This window comes from Acanthochromis polyacanthus, chromosome 3 (genome assembly GCF_021347895.1).
Source record: "Acanthochromis polyacanthus isolate Apoly-LR-REF ecotype Palm Island chromosome 3, KAUST_Apoly_ChrSc, whole genome shotgun sequence".
NCBI classification, from domain to species: domain Eukaryota; kingdom Metazoa; phylum Chordata; class Actinopteri; family Pomacentridae; genus Acanthochromis; species Acanthochromis polyacanthus.
The window spans coordinates 21735027-21750195 of NC_067115.1; the positions used below are offsets into that span (position 1 = coordinate 21735027).

Here is a 15169-nt window from a genome sequence, read left to right on the forward strand (position 1 = left end):
GAGACAACATGACACCAAAGAACCAGGCAGCTAAAAGTAAAATAAATCAAGAGAGAACATCTAAAATAAACAGGACATAATACAGAATAAATCACTGGAACTAAAGAAAGTTAAAAGTAAACTTCACATAAAAGAAAGTCTATAAAACTGGGTTTTAAGAAGTGACTGTACAAGCCTTATCTCCTCAGGCAGGAGACAAGAAAAAGACAACTGCAGCATGACCTCTTGCATGGAGATCCTGTTTCTGTAGCCCTAATCTGAGCATTACTATGATTTTAACCCAGTTTTCATTTTTATTACCTACTAGCTCCTTATAAAGACTCTGTCATTTACTGTTTTGGAAATACTGAACTTCATGAAAGCAATACATCTTCCTTTTTCTGTTTATCTTGTCAATAAATCACTTCTCAGTTAATGCCACACCGCTGCTTCCTCAGTGACCCCACCTCACCACTATAGCAGACTGAGAACAGCTGGGCTTTGGCTTTAACAGAGAAGAACCATTATCAGACATGAATTATGTACGAGCTTTATTAGATTAGTGAGAGGATGTTTTCTGGCTGTTGGCTTTCATGTGTACATCAGGACATCTTGTTCTCCACAGACAGTTTTCATTTTCACCCTCATATGATCTGCTATCGGTCTTTCTCGAATCTTCCACTAAATTCCCCATCGGTGCTTCGTGTCACGTGATCTTGTGAAGAAGCAGGATGAAAGTTCAGGAGGAGATTCCACTCTGGGTTTTTGAAAACAGAAATACAAAGGAAACATTGTTGACATCTTGTCCAAGAAATGAAAGGAAAAATTACCAACTCATGACCAAAATCGTTCCCCTTTGGTTGAGGCAGCCAAGAAAAAATAAGCATTACAGTGTACACATTCATATTTGCTGCTATAATTGAACCAAATATCCCCTTGCAACGAATGGAGGAGAGCCAGTGGGAGGGTTTATTTATTAATCAAGACATTGTAGATACTCAGTGCCTTCCTGTTCAAACAAAACCAGCAGGTGAAACCAGCAGATCATTCAAATGAGATGAAAAGCATTTGTTTATGTTGGCTTGAGAACATAAAATTCCCTCCATGCGATAACAAATCTGCTCTTTGGAAAGGGAAAGTGAGGAAGAGCATTATGGTGATTGGTTTAGCCCTCCTGTTATGCCTTGGGTCAAATTGCCTTTTTTACTGTTTAAAGATCTAAAAGAAATTGTTATAAGTATTTTTTCAGGATGAAACTTATAAAATGAAACTATCACCACCCTTGCATGTTTATATTACGTAGATTGGGTTCAGGTTGACCGACAGTCAAAGTGGAGGCTAAAAGGAGTCAGAAGTGTCAATTATTATTTGTTACCTTGCAACTGAGACATATTTCATCCCAATCACTCACACCACACACACACACACATGAGGGTATGTTTGAAGATGAAGACCATCTTGAGGTCAATTCTGAGTCTGATAATTCTGATTATGAACCAAATGAGGAAAATGCTATTCATATTACTCCAGGAAAGATGTTCATATTAAAAAATGGTGAAGAACGGCGGTCTTCATCCTCCAAATATAAATCAGGCAAAACCGTCTGCAGTAAACATAATGAAGACATTATGTCACTAGGATGGCAGTGACTCATGCGAGAGACATCAAGTGAGCTTTTGAGCTGGTAGTGCCCAACTCAACACAGAAAATCATTCTCAAAATGACTCAGCTAGAAGGAAGGCGTGTTTTGGGTAGGTGGAGAGCTCTGTGAAAATATTCAGTTTAAATCTCATATTTTACTATTATCAGCCATGACAACTGAACTGTAAAATACTTTATTTCAAAGCTACAAAAATATGTAAACAGCATGTGCTATGTGAATGTTCACGGAATACACATTTTGCTTTTTGAATACAAAAACTAACATTTATGAGGAATATTCCATCTCAAAACATTGGGTATTTTGCTCGGCCACTTCTACTTTCACAGAAATGATTATTTAAAATAATCTAGGAAAATAGTTGATATACTCTGTTAAAATATCACAGCTGTCTTCATAAGTATCCATATTTTATGCTTTAAAATTTCCAGGCCAATTAGAAATGACTGAGCAGAACAACTGTGCAAAATTTAATTCATTTTCAAGTTTCAGTCATGTGGAGCATCTGTAGTTTGTTGCATTGCATTGTAGGAGAACAGCACATTAAATTTTTTATATTTTCTATCGTATAGTAGTATGAAGACATTAGCGAGAGAGGCAGGTAAATATTTTTTCTTTTATTTAACAAAAAAGCAGCACAACCAAAACTGAACAAAGCTGTGTGCATGAATACGCAGACTGCTGTGCATCAATCTGAAAGACTTGTACGTACATTCGACTGTGAAGGAGAACATCATGCTTTGCACAACAGTATGTGCCTCAATTTGATCCCATAAAAAAAAATACAATAAACAGGCAAATAACAACAACAAGAATAAAAAAACTAAAGCAAAATAAATTATTTCATGGTATGAGGAACTAAGAGAGTTTCTTCAGCGCTCAGTGGGACATCGTGCAGCTCTTCCCTGCAGCAGTGACTCACACAGGAATCAGAGCAGCTGTCTAAAAGGTTTGACTGACGTAAGTTAAATAACAGCTGCACAATGTAAAGGTTAGACCAGCTCTGAGGAACAAAATACTTCACTGTGTTTGGTGTTAATATATCATAGGTGCTCTATTTACAGCCAGTTGACAATCAAAAACCTTCTCACAAGTATTTTCATCAATAAATAAAAGAATCTATTGCATATTTACAATATTTCTTGATTACAATTTACAAAAGGCAACACCAGAATGAACTGACAAGTGTTTTACAAAATATGTACAGAAACTATTTACAGTGATAAGTCATCAACTACAATCACTTTTACGTAATTATCTTCATTTAACAAACAGACATTATCTTCATTGGTGACTTCAGAAAAATCTGCAGCTTTTTTGTATTTACAATGTAAACCATCTGTGGCTCTCCACACTCACACACCTTATTTGGAGATTGGACACAAAAGGGAAATGTTAATAACATGAGACTACTGATTAAATGAAGGTAATTTTTTAAACAGACTATAATGGATGATAGTGAAGACAAATGCCTCCGATATGGGAGTCATTTAAAGGTGCAACTCTGTGTCCAGGTTCGTCCTGGAAGGCCACAATAAGATGTAATGAAGCTTGAAAGATCAATAAGGCATTTACTTAATGCTCATCCAATAAACTTTTCAAAGCAAACTACCAGAGTGCAGTTTGAAGGCACACACGAGACGGTACAGGTCAGGCTTTTCATGTTAAACTTCCAGAGCATGAAGTCTGTTAGATACACAGCACCCTAAGGTGAAGTGCAGGTCGCGGACTCTCTGCATTTTAGCAAGGGTGTTTAAAGAGATGCTTTTCAGACAACCTCAAAAGAGTCACGGCTCTGGGTTTAAGAGCATCATCTTCTGAAACCATCAGTTTTCCTTCATTCTGAAACTATTTTGTGGTCTGACTAAATGGCTTCATGTATTTTGCCACACTTAAGTTTCAAAGATAGTTTTTTTTTTCCAGTTCTCTTTGCAGACTTGGACGGCACAGTGCTGAGGTCAGAAACACAAGCCACAAAATGAGGTCACTGGGGGGAAGGAAAGAGGGGTTGTGAAACAGCAGCAGCAGGAAAAAATGGCCTTCATGTTTCCATCAGGAAAAAGAAAATCACTTCATTTTAAAGCTAGAGTTGTTCTTCATCTTCAGGTCATGCGATATCCATGTCATCCATGCTAACGACTTGCGTCTGCAGAAAACAGTAACATTGAATAAGCAAAGTTTGCATAACTGAAACTTTTCCAGACAGTATTAACTCATAAGCGACTTGAGAGTCAAGTTACCTGAGGATACACGTAGCCGTCGGAGCTGTTCTTGCAGATGTGAACCTCATCCTCTGTGGTTTTCTGGTAGACAGGGTTGTCAAAGTGGATGGTGTTGGCGTTCTTCAGACGCCAGCGTCTCCATAGCAACACGGCTCCAAACACCAGCAGGGACATGAGCACTGTGGAGAAGAGATGAAGGTCATTCACTGAGATCAGAGGAAGAAGTGAAAATGAAATTAAACTGCCCTTGAAAGCACGGAGTGATAAAATGTGGAACTTACTCAGTGGGACCACAATGTAGAGAGCAAGAGGATGGGATGAAGGGGCTTCTTCAGGCCCGGTTGCCAGTTTGCTACCTGAAAGTACAGAGAATGAAATGTTTGTTTGTGTAACTCCTTGGATCAGAAGATCAAGGCTATGACTGTTTCATTGTCATTTAGCTGACACATGTATCTGAACTCCTCCCTGTACCTTGGGGACTAGCAGCAGGCTTCAGTGTGCTCTTTGCAGGCTGGGTAGTTGAGGTAGTTGTGGGTTTTTTGGTGGTGGTTGTGGTAGTTGTAGTAACAAGCTGCCTGGTTGTAGGCTGGCTGGGAGCTTGTGTTGGAAGTGGTGCATCAGTTTTGTTTTTGGCAGAAGGGACAACTGGCTCTTCTGGGAAATGAAAATATAGGGGTAAATGTCAGGATTTAATCAAAATCCGTTTCTTTTTCTTAGTGATATGTACAAGTAACATCTACCTGTCACACATTTCCTCATGTCGGCTCCCAAGATCATGTTGTCAGGACAGGCGCAGGTGTACTTAGGAGAGTGCTGGTTGATCTGAGGGGCAGGAAGGCACAGAAACTCACAGCCTCCATTCCTACTGTTACCTTCCCTGCACCAGTTTGTACCTAAATAAACAAACAAGAACAAAGAAAGTTTTAGAAAAAGGGGTAGTGTTTTCGTGGTTTATAATAGCAGCGCTCAGATGTAGACGTGTTTCTTTACCAACTGGCTGCTTGAGGTTGTGGTACAGTAGGATGCCTTCTGGCTGCTGTAGGTCTGTTGCCAGTGTGGTGATGTCCTTTCCTGTCAGGCGGTTGGCACTGAAAACTGCTTGGTTGGTCATGTCTGTCCAAAATACTTTCTCCTGTTTAACACAGAATTGCAAAGTGACTAATGTGCTTTGGCAGCATTGTATTGCTTGATTAGTTCTGTCATAACTCACTACCAACACAAATAAAGATTAATGATGAAGGCTGATTAAGAATTACCATCACTGATCCAAATTTAAAAAAAATAAAATAAAAAAATAAAGTGCACGCTCAGCAGTTAAAGCTCTGGCTTTGTAGCTTAAACCATTCCAGCCGGATAACCACCCATGAGCTGGATCACTGACTGACTGGACTGAAATATGGCTGTAAAGTGTATTAGGTTAATTTTAAAGGTACACAAAGTTTTGTTTAGAAACTGCCTTTTTTCTTGTGACTCTATGAACTTTCCTGGTCGAAAGTATTCATTATAAGCAGCTATTTTATCAAATAACTACCATTAAAGAATCATACTTTTATGTATACTTGACACAAACCCCTTCAATCTTCACTGCGTTTTAATCTGAGAGTACTCTGACTTCATCACTCACCTCAAAGACATCCAGGGAGAATGGATGGGGGAGCGTTTCCTCGCTGAAAATGACACTGTGGCGGGTTCCTCCATTTACATCAATGCTGGACAGAGTGTGGAGCTTGCTGTCCACCCAGTACAGACGCTGGTTCATCATGTCTGTCCGGAGGGAAAGATTAGTTATTGTGGCTTATTGCTCATTAGTGGATGGCAATGACTGGTTTCCATTAAATGCATTTATGAGGCTCTGCTTACCTAAGGTTATGCCATTGGGCCACATAATGTTGTCTGTTACCAAGGCAACGCGAGCCGCTCCGTTGAGCCCACTCTTCTCGATCTTAGCTTCCTCACCCCAGTCTGTCCAGTACATGAAGCTAAAGAGGACACAGCAAAACAAATGAGAACAAACCAAATACTGCAGACTTAAAGCTCCATTTAATCTCAAACTAAAAGAACTGTCTGCAAATCTTATACAACAGTAAAAACTTTCACTTACTTATTCGCTGGGTCAACTGTGATGGCTCTCGGCTTCTGCAAGTTTTCTCCAATGATGGTCTTCCTCTTACTGCCATCAGTGGTTGCCACGGAGATTGTCTTCAATACGCGGTCAGTCCAGTAGATGTTGCCATGGATCCAGTCGACCGCAATGCCCTCTGGAGCCACAATCTCGCTCCCAATTACCACAGTGTGGTGAGATGAGTTACCAGCCACGTCTACCTTGGAGCTGTTGGGGAGGAGGCAAGAGTGGAAAGATTCACTTTGGAGACAGATCTTGCTTTATCTGAATCAGTCTCTTACTCAGAGTGGAAAAATGTTTTTTCATCTTCATTGGCATCAGCACAGAGTTACAGATACAGGCTGTCAGGTGTAGCAGAAGCACTAACTGTAAGAATTTGATTAAACCAGATGAACCTCCTTGGCAGACACAGATCAGTAAAGTTTTCTAACCTGAAGATTTTCTTTAGAGACAGATCAGACCAGAAGATCATCTCGTTTGGCATATCCATGTCTAGAGCCACTGCGTTTTTCAGCTGAGGGATGACACGATTATACTCGCTGCGGTCCACTGTGATCTTCCTCACCTCATGTCTGTTGGTGAAGTACAAGGTGGGCACAGTTCCTAAAGGAGACAGAAGAGGACACTTCAGTCTTAGTTTTCAGACAGGATTAGAAACCTAAACAGGTCATGCAGCCTGCAAATTCTCTCTAAGGAGTAAGTGTTAAATAGAGACAGACTTTCTTTTAAATTGTACCTGATTTGGCCTTGCATGCTTTGGTTGTGGGGTCGATCTCAAAGCCCATGTCACAGTCACACTTGTAGCTGCCAGGCAGGTTGATGCAGATCTGACTGCAAGTGTCTGGCTCAGCACATTCATCAATGTCTGCAGGAAAAGGCCAAAATTCAGAGGAAGAAAAAGCAACATTGAGAAGAATACTTAAACAAAGTGTAGTTTCTATTGTATACATGACTTGGTTCTAAAACTGACTAAACGTAAAATCTCGATCCTCTCACCTTCACAGGTTTTCTTGTCCATCTTCAGAATGTATCCAGCAGGACAGGAGCAGTTGTAGCCAATCTTCAGATCATTGCAGTCATGGGAACAGCCGCCATTTCCAGTCAAACATTCATTGGTGTCTGTGGAAACAAATGGCAGTCATGACAACTGACTCCTAATGTTAACTGAGATCCACCAGAAACTCACTCATTTCAACCACAAACCAGCTAGCCAAGGTGGCTTGGTTAGCTCTTCTGGTCATATTTTCCAGGCTCTAACATGGTTTCACACAGCAGCAATCCAGCAAAGCTTTCGCTGTTGGGTTTTTTAAGAGCAAATGTGGCTGCACATGTTTTTAAAACAGTGGAAAAAAACTGCAGGTTGGTTGCTATAAAGATGTCTAGGATGTTTAACTAGGACTTCACTTACCGCACTCTCTCACAGGTTCATCAGACCAATCCCTGCAGTCTCTCTGCTTGTTGCACACTTTGTGCATGCTGATGCACTCCCCACTGCGGCACTTGAACTTGGTTGGGCCTTCACATACATTTTCTGTGGAGCAAAAAAGAGGATTATAAATTGAACTGTGACCTAATAACAGGAGACTTTTACACAGACCTCGAGAAAGAAAATGCCAGCTTCCTTCTACAACTAAGTGCGTGGGTGAAACTAGATTAAATCGTTGAGGGAGTCACCTATGTGGCAGCCAATCTCATCACTGAGGTCCCTGCAGTCGGGCTCTTTGTCGCACTGGCGGCTGCCAGGGATACAGGTGCCGTCCCTACACTGAAATTCATCTGGGCTGCAAGTAGGGCGACCTAGAAAAAGACGATAAATGGATGAAAACACTGAAAAGAGACAGAGAGGGAGAAATAGGAAGAAGAATAAAATGACAGAGAAGGACGAGAAAACAATCCCTGTTGATGCCAAGTCAAATCTGGAAATACAAATCATGTAAACGTGGCTTTGGATAGCAGCTGGAAATGATGTATGTTCAAGAATGAACTGGCTGCAGGGAGAGACAATTTACCAGGAGGAAATAAGAAGAGAAAGTGAATAGAATAATAAAAAATAGCAATGAAAAGCACTACTAAGAAGGCTAACTTACTGCAGTTGACCTCATCCGAATGATCCTGACAGTCCATGCCTCCGTCGCACCTCCAGTTGCTGTGAATACACTCTCCATTCGCACATTGGAACTCGTGGACGCCACAGCGGGTCGGTTTCTCCGGCTCTTTCCCCGGACAGTTCTCGGGCCACTCATCGGACCCATCCAGGCAGTCCTGGTCTCCATCACAGCGCCACAGAGCTGGGACGCACACCGAGTTGTTGCACTGGAAGGACCGAGAGGTGCAGGTGGGCTTGGGGCAGGAAGCCTCGTCTGAGCCATCGGAACAGTCGTTGTCGCTGTCGCAAACGAAGGCGGTGGAAATACACTGGCCACTGGCACACTGGAACTCACCACTTGTGCACTGTTTAGCAGCTATGGTGAGACAAACAAGGAGAAAGGAGTTAGGTAAAGCTAGAAATGGATCAAAGTGGCACTGACAGCAATGTATCAGGGGAGATTAATTGTTCTCATAATCCTACATTTGCTTCTAAACACCAGATTTAGATATATTAACTTGATATAAGATTATAAATATATGTAAACAACCACATTTTTTCTTGCCAATACTGCAACAATGCACTGCAATTCTTTTATCTGCTTGTTTGCAATCATTTGCGCCTCAGTGCACATTGAGGTAACAGTTTATTCTGTCAGGTAGCCTATAAAGAATGGCATGACAACTTCCCCATACGGACTTTAATACTTTATTTTATCCTAACTTAAAGTAAAAATAATTCTTGAAGAACCATTTGAATGACTGTTTTTGTTTAAGATGTTGTTTTTTAAAGTGTTTCTTGTTATTCTAGTACAACACTTACTGCAGTTTTTCTCGTCAGCGCTGTTGTCACAGTCAGCTTTGCCGTCACAGTGCCAGGTTCCTGGAATACACTGGTTCATTGGAGCACCACAGTTGAACTCTGACTCCAGGCAGGTTTTGGCCGCTGAGGAAAGAAACGAGAGGATTGACTAACTATGATACGATTTGCGATTGCAGTATTGTAAAATCAAACAATCATTTACTCATGGGAACTACTGTTCTACAGTAGCTTCACTAATGTGTTTGTGATTGACTGCTGTGCTGATGTTTATGATAATCATGATAATGAGCAGAGCAACAGGTCAAATGTGGTTCTTTACGTGTTTGATCAAGGTTTGAGAATTTAATGTACACAACACACATTTACTTGTAGAGTTAAACAGAAAATTAATCACCAACTACTCAGACAATTCTAACATTTTCTCTTTCTCTGATGAAAGTAGAGACATTTCATTGTTCCAGCCTCTCAAATGTGAGAGTTGGATGCGTTACTTCTTGCTTGCAATAAAATATCTGAACTCTCACTAGACGTTATGCAACATCCTGTCTAAGTGCGATAATATTATCTTGATAGAACAGTGCAATATCTGTTTAGGCTGCTACCGTTTTATTTGTTCCACCTGAGTTGCTTTATCTTGTACTTTTTTCTTTTCGTACCAAGAAGAGTTGAATTCTGGAGCTCTGTTCAAATAGATTTAATTTTTATGTCATCATTTTTAGATCCATGGCCCTCAGTGATCCTGTAACATACCGCAGGTTGCAGGCAGTTCGTCAGTTCCATCACCACAGTCGTCGCCTCCGTCGCAGACCCACCTCCGGGTGATGCACCTCCCATTTCCACACTTAAACTGAGTGGAGCTGCATGCGATGGCTGCGTCTGTGAACGATAAAAATCACAGAGTTTAGTGAAACATGAGGACAAACTGTACCCTCACCTACTCTGACTATTTTTATCACCATTTACTGCTTAATTTTCACCTCTCTGATGGAGAGCATTTCGTAGTAACTTAAGCTTGTGTCAACACAAAAGAAAAAGCGACATCCTTGTCAAGTTAATGTTTGAGGGAAAACTACACACTGGACAAAAAATTACAATCGAAGGCCATTGAAGTTCAGATAAGTGACAGTGTGAAAACCACACCTCTTTACTGCTGATTGCTTAACTTAGAGGAGATTACTAATTCTAGTCAACCACAAACTGTGTGGCTCCCTGACTCGTGTTATAAGATGTGAAGTGATGCAACTTTAATGCGGAGTATGTGGACAGAGGAAGCCCAGAAGTTTTATCTGCCTCATTCTATCATGACACACACATGCAGGTCCATGTTTTACAAAACTATCCAAGATATGAATAGAAAAAAATAATTAGAGAGTAATCAAAAAAAGAAAATGAAATAGAGGAAATAATCTGACATATACCTCCACTCATCAGCGAAGACAATATGTACTTTAATTATTATCTCCTTTATCATTTGTTTTGTGTCCTGAATGTTTCATCTTCTCAGGAGGAGCAGCCATGTAATCCACACCTCTGTTACTCACTAGTTCAACACATTCCAGGTATGATTTCGTTATGGCAACAGCTTCACAACTCTGCTTAAGGTGTAACAGTTTGAAGCTCTGTGACCAGAGGCTCATTCTGGCCTCAGACATCCTGATCCTTTAAGACGACCACACCTGAGTAAAGTCAAATCAAAGAAGGCACCGACTTCAGAGTACATGCAAAATGAACGAACACACCGGCACAGACTCCTGAATGAAAGTGTCTCATCCTCCATCACTTCTTGCTCTGCTCGTCCCTCCTGTGACCTGGAGGCCTGAGGACACTCTCAGACTATCCCTTTAAGACAATAGCATGGGAGGAGTTGTACAATCACACCACCAGTTGCTGATTGGTCCCGGAGTGACATTCCCCTAAACAGTATCATCACAGTGACCACAGAAGAAGGCGGAGGCTCCAAACACAAGGAAGTCTGTCAACTTCAGTGTCAGTGAATGATGACGCTTAAAAATAGGCCGGACAGGTGTGACTGTGCAGAGTGACTGTTAAAGTAAAGAGAGGATGCTTTCTCAACACCGGGCACGCCACCAACATTAACCTCCCTGCTCCTCTGATACAGTGTGAAGAAAACCAGAAGTGACAGTTTGACTTTCCTCTTTTGTGTTTTATTTAAGAATGTTAAGTTGCTTCTGGGTTTCTCTAATTAAGGAGAAATAAACTGTCTTCCTCTGCAGCTCCAGCACTTTCACAGAAACCATTCACATATGGCGGTAAGGCCAGGCGCTCAGCCAGCAGCAGTTCCAGGAATTACAGTCTCCAAAGCAGACTCCAGCTGTTCTGAAGACACGCGCTGATAAATTTACAACAAAATTTCAAGCAACTCTCACCTCCTTCCCTTTTTAGGAATCCTCCATTTATTACACTGACAGGAAAAGGAGCATAAACGTAGGCCAAACAATGGCACCTCCTGACCTTCAAACTACTGACCTCTTCTCTGAGGGTGGAAACTGTAAACTGTGTTCTCATTTTCCACTGCTAATCTTCCCCACGATTTCCACATATGAGTCATGAGCTGCTGAAAGAGACTGTTTGGGAAAATGAGGCTTCCTTTTAATTCTTTACAGTAAGTCTCTTCTGAGTAGAAAAGAGCAGGGTCTGCCTTCTGAATGAAGAAGAGAGAAGCTTTTTTACTCATTTCCAATTATTTGTTCAAGATCGACTTCATATTTTCAATGCCAGCAAGCATAGTCAAAGGAAATACTTAAAACCAAATTTTAAATATCTTGTTTAACACATTTTTGGACCCTGTAGCTACCTCAACAATGTTGACTAATTGACAGAAATAAGCTGTGCATTACAATGAAAATTCTGAAAGTAACACCTACAGATAAACAGTATGATGTGGGATCATACTGAAGACTGAATGACATGATAACATCACAGATCCCAGACTACAGATAAACTGACCTATTTTAACAGGATGTCAACAGGAAACTGTTCCATTTGCTTCTGCAGAGAGAATGCATCCTTCAGACACTTTTTACACTCACAATGAAACTGACAACCGGCAGACTTCACTGTTCTGACACCACCATGTAAGGCCATTCGAGTACCTCCTCAAACGCATACCAGGCTGCTGGGATTCAGTTCCAAATGTATAAAAACTGAGACTTGTCTGACAGCAGAAACCAGCAGATGCTTTTATGATCACATGATGCCTCGTTACGAACAATGCATTCTTTCTTTTAAGCGCACATGCAAGCAACAAGCACACACAATGAAAACCTTCATGCAGTGTAGCATTTATTTATTCAAACACACCCAGGAGTTAATAAATAACCTGGATGCATGTTCATCACATCAGGACACAGTTCTGCTTTGAACCTGAGTGTGTGTAGATTCAGTGCTGCACTTTATAGAGGTGAATTCATTGACTGACAAAGTAACGCTGCTGCACAGCAATGCCGCCAAATTAAGTTAGATTTCTACCAACTAAGAGCCCCTAACATCTTAATTTCAGAGGTTTGAGCTTCACACGAAGTGCAAGACTTAGTAATGAGGTCAACATCTACAAAAGAGGCAATCTGCAAAATGTTTCCTGTGACTTTTACTACATTTTCTTTATCTTACCCCTGTAGACATATGTTGACTGCAAGACTAATTTCATTGCTCTAAATACATAGCACACTACAGAGGTATTTTTGAATATATGAAGAGTGAAACTATAAAGTGTTTCACTTGGTGAGTCACTGCAGCTTAGTCTGTGAGGAAGGAAAGACTTTTACTCGTCTTTACCCAGTGCACAGCGATGCCTCATTTCAGGAGTATGTTAAACACAAAGAGAATGCATTAAACAAACCAGAGACAGATCTTTAAACAAAGGAAAAGGAGAGGGCACACACACACACACACACACTAGGAGATCTGCTGATTGGAAGTGAGCACCACAAACTGGTAAAAAACTCAAGGTTTAATCTGAAAAGCTTTTGGAGGAGAGTGAAGATTAAAGGAGGATTACTGGAGCGGCTGGCAGAACGAGGCTGCAGCACATCAGGTTCACCGACTTCATGCTCTTGTGACAATAAGTAATGATTGAATTTATGATCAGTTGAAGAAGTGGCACTCGGCCTTTGGCTTCAGAAACTCAGCACAGGTTTTAAATACTGAATATCTGCTCAAAAGTGGAACCTGTTCCATTCAGTGTCTATAACTATAAAAACTTGATCTCCATAAATCACCAAGTTGTAATTTGGGCTGTACACTACATGTGCAATATAGAGCATTTAATACTCTAGAAAAGTGATTTATTTGGCTTTCTTTTTTCCTGTGCTTGTTTCATATCATTATCAAGTATTTTCTATGGCGCTTTTACCTCCTTTGTACCTTTCAGTCATAATTTTAGTTACCAAAAGAGGTTTGGTGTGGGATCTTACTGTGGAATGTGATACATCAGTCTTGTATCTGAACTGAAAACATCTGGATGATGCTGAACCTATTCATTATCTCTATTCATTCATTCATTCATTCACTCCATACACAGTGAAACTCTTTAGAATCTCATTTCCTAGGCCTGCCGAGATACTTCTCTGACTGTGTGGTTCTATTGCCAAGAAGGTGAGCTGACAAAGGGAGGAGACACACAAGTTTTAATTTTGGATAAGCCTGAGCAGCTAAAAGACAAACGCAGACTTTCCTCCATCTCGTTTGCTCAGTCTTACTGCAGGGAGGAGTCCTGGAGCTTCAGGCGCGCCCTCTCCTCCCTTTCTCGTTGACAACCGCCTGTTTCTGACTTTGTTCCGCCCACCTGAAAGCCTAAACCGGCCGGCGACCCGTCGGACTCGATTGGCTGTTGCGTCCCGTTGTGCAGCGAAACGCACCAATCAAAGCGCCGTGCGTAAAATTCCATTCATTTATGCCGAAATAGAAACTCACAGTGACGTTATCGCCAATATCAGTACCATATATGTTCCTTTACTGTAGTTTTTACAAATAATAAATTTACTGGAGACTTTTAAGTACAATTTTAAAAATGATTAATGCATGACGAAGCATCATCACTAATCATGTTAAGCGCAAGAGTTCCTGGAAAAATTTAAATACGGATCAGGAAAACGCCCCAAAAGCCAAACCACCAGACAAACACTGATGCACAGAGTATGTTGGACAATTATATGTTTAACAACATACATACATGCATACATACATACATACAAGAAAACAGCTTCGCAATAGTAGAAAAAGAACGATAGTGGTCAGGAAATTCATTTTTACCTGTTTCAGCCAAACAGTGAATCAGCATCAGCAGGCAGCAACATGTGGACCATCCGACGAGTCCCATCCGCATCCCAAACATTTCCCCTGCCTCTAATTTGCCCCTTATTTAGTCAGCTACAGAGAAATTAGCTGTGAGCGCAGGTATGGACAGAGATGACACAGCAGGATCCGTGCGTAAAAACGTCTGGTACAGATGGAGAGCGCAGGCAGCAGCTGTGCGTAAAGACGAGCGCGAGGCAGAATATTATGGGGTTCCAGTCACTCTGACCATTTTCTATGCGGCTGACAGGAGGGCGGTGCTAGAGCAGTGGTGTGATGTTTGAAATTAGACGTGAGCGCCGCCGGAGGGAGGAGCCAAATGTTGCTGTATCACGAAGTCACTCTATCACCCTCCATCCGCCCAACTCTTCCTCCTAAACCGGTGTGGGTTCTTCTGTGTCTGTGTGCAAGAGGCAGAATGTGTCAGTTAAGAAACTGTGACAGTTAAGAAAGAATTATATCTATTCTGGGAGAGTTTCATATTGATATTAGTTTGTATATTGATCTTAAAAGCCACAGTCACACCGAACAGTCAGCCACACTGTCCATCCATTCTCTATACACCGCTTTATCCTCACTAGGGTCATGGGGGGTGCTGGAGCCTCTCCCAGCTGACTCGGGCGAAGGCAGGGGACACCCTGGACAGGCACACTCACATTCACACCTACGGGCAATTTAGAGTAACCAATTAACCTCAGCATATTTTTGGACTATCGGAGGAAGCCGGAGTACCCGGAGAAAACCCACGCATGCACAGGGAGAACATGCAAACTCCATGCAGAAAGATCCCAGGCCTACCCCGGGATTTGAATCGGGGATCTTCTTGCTGCAAGGCGAGAGTGCCATCCACTACGTCACTGTGCAGCCCTCAGCCACACTGTTTTGTTTATAATTTGTAAAAGGGAGAACAAAAACGTCTGTGTGCATGAGAGCAAATATGAACATGCGCTACCACATGAGGAGCC

At 41.4% G+C, this 15169-nt stretch overlaps 1 protein-coding gene across 1 annotated transcript; it reads right to left on the reverse strand.

Moving 5' to 3' along the window:
* Window positions 1–2241: 2241 nt before the first annotated feature.
* Window positions 2242–14452, reverse strand: ldlrb (low density lipoprotein receptor b). The gene is made up of 18 exons (XM_022190622.2): window positions 14163–14452; window positions 9642–9767; window positions 8892–9014; window positions 8071–8445; window positions 7658–7780; window positions 7392–7514; window positions 6980–7102; window positions 6720–6848; window positions 6415–6586; window positions 5963–6190; window positions 5722–5840; window positions 5486–5625; window positions 4852–4993; window positions 4602–4754; window positions 4333–4515; window positions 4143–4217; window positions 3880–4040; window positions 2242–3785 (listed from the first exon to the last, which is right to left on the reverse strand). The coding sequence occupies exons 1-18, from the start codon at window positions 14242–14244 to the stop codon at window positions 3747–3749; spliced, it is 2616 nt and encodes an 871-aa protein (XP_022046314.2). The 5' UTR covers window positions 14245–14452; the 3' UTR covers window positions 2242–3746.
* Between the last annotated feature and the right edge of the window lie 717 nt (window positions 14453–15169).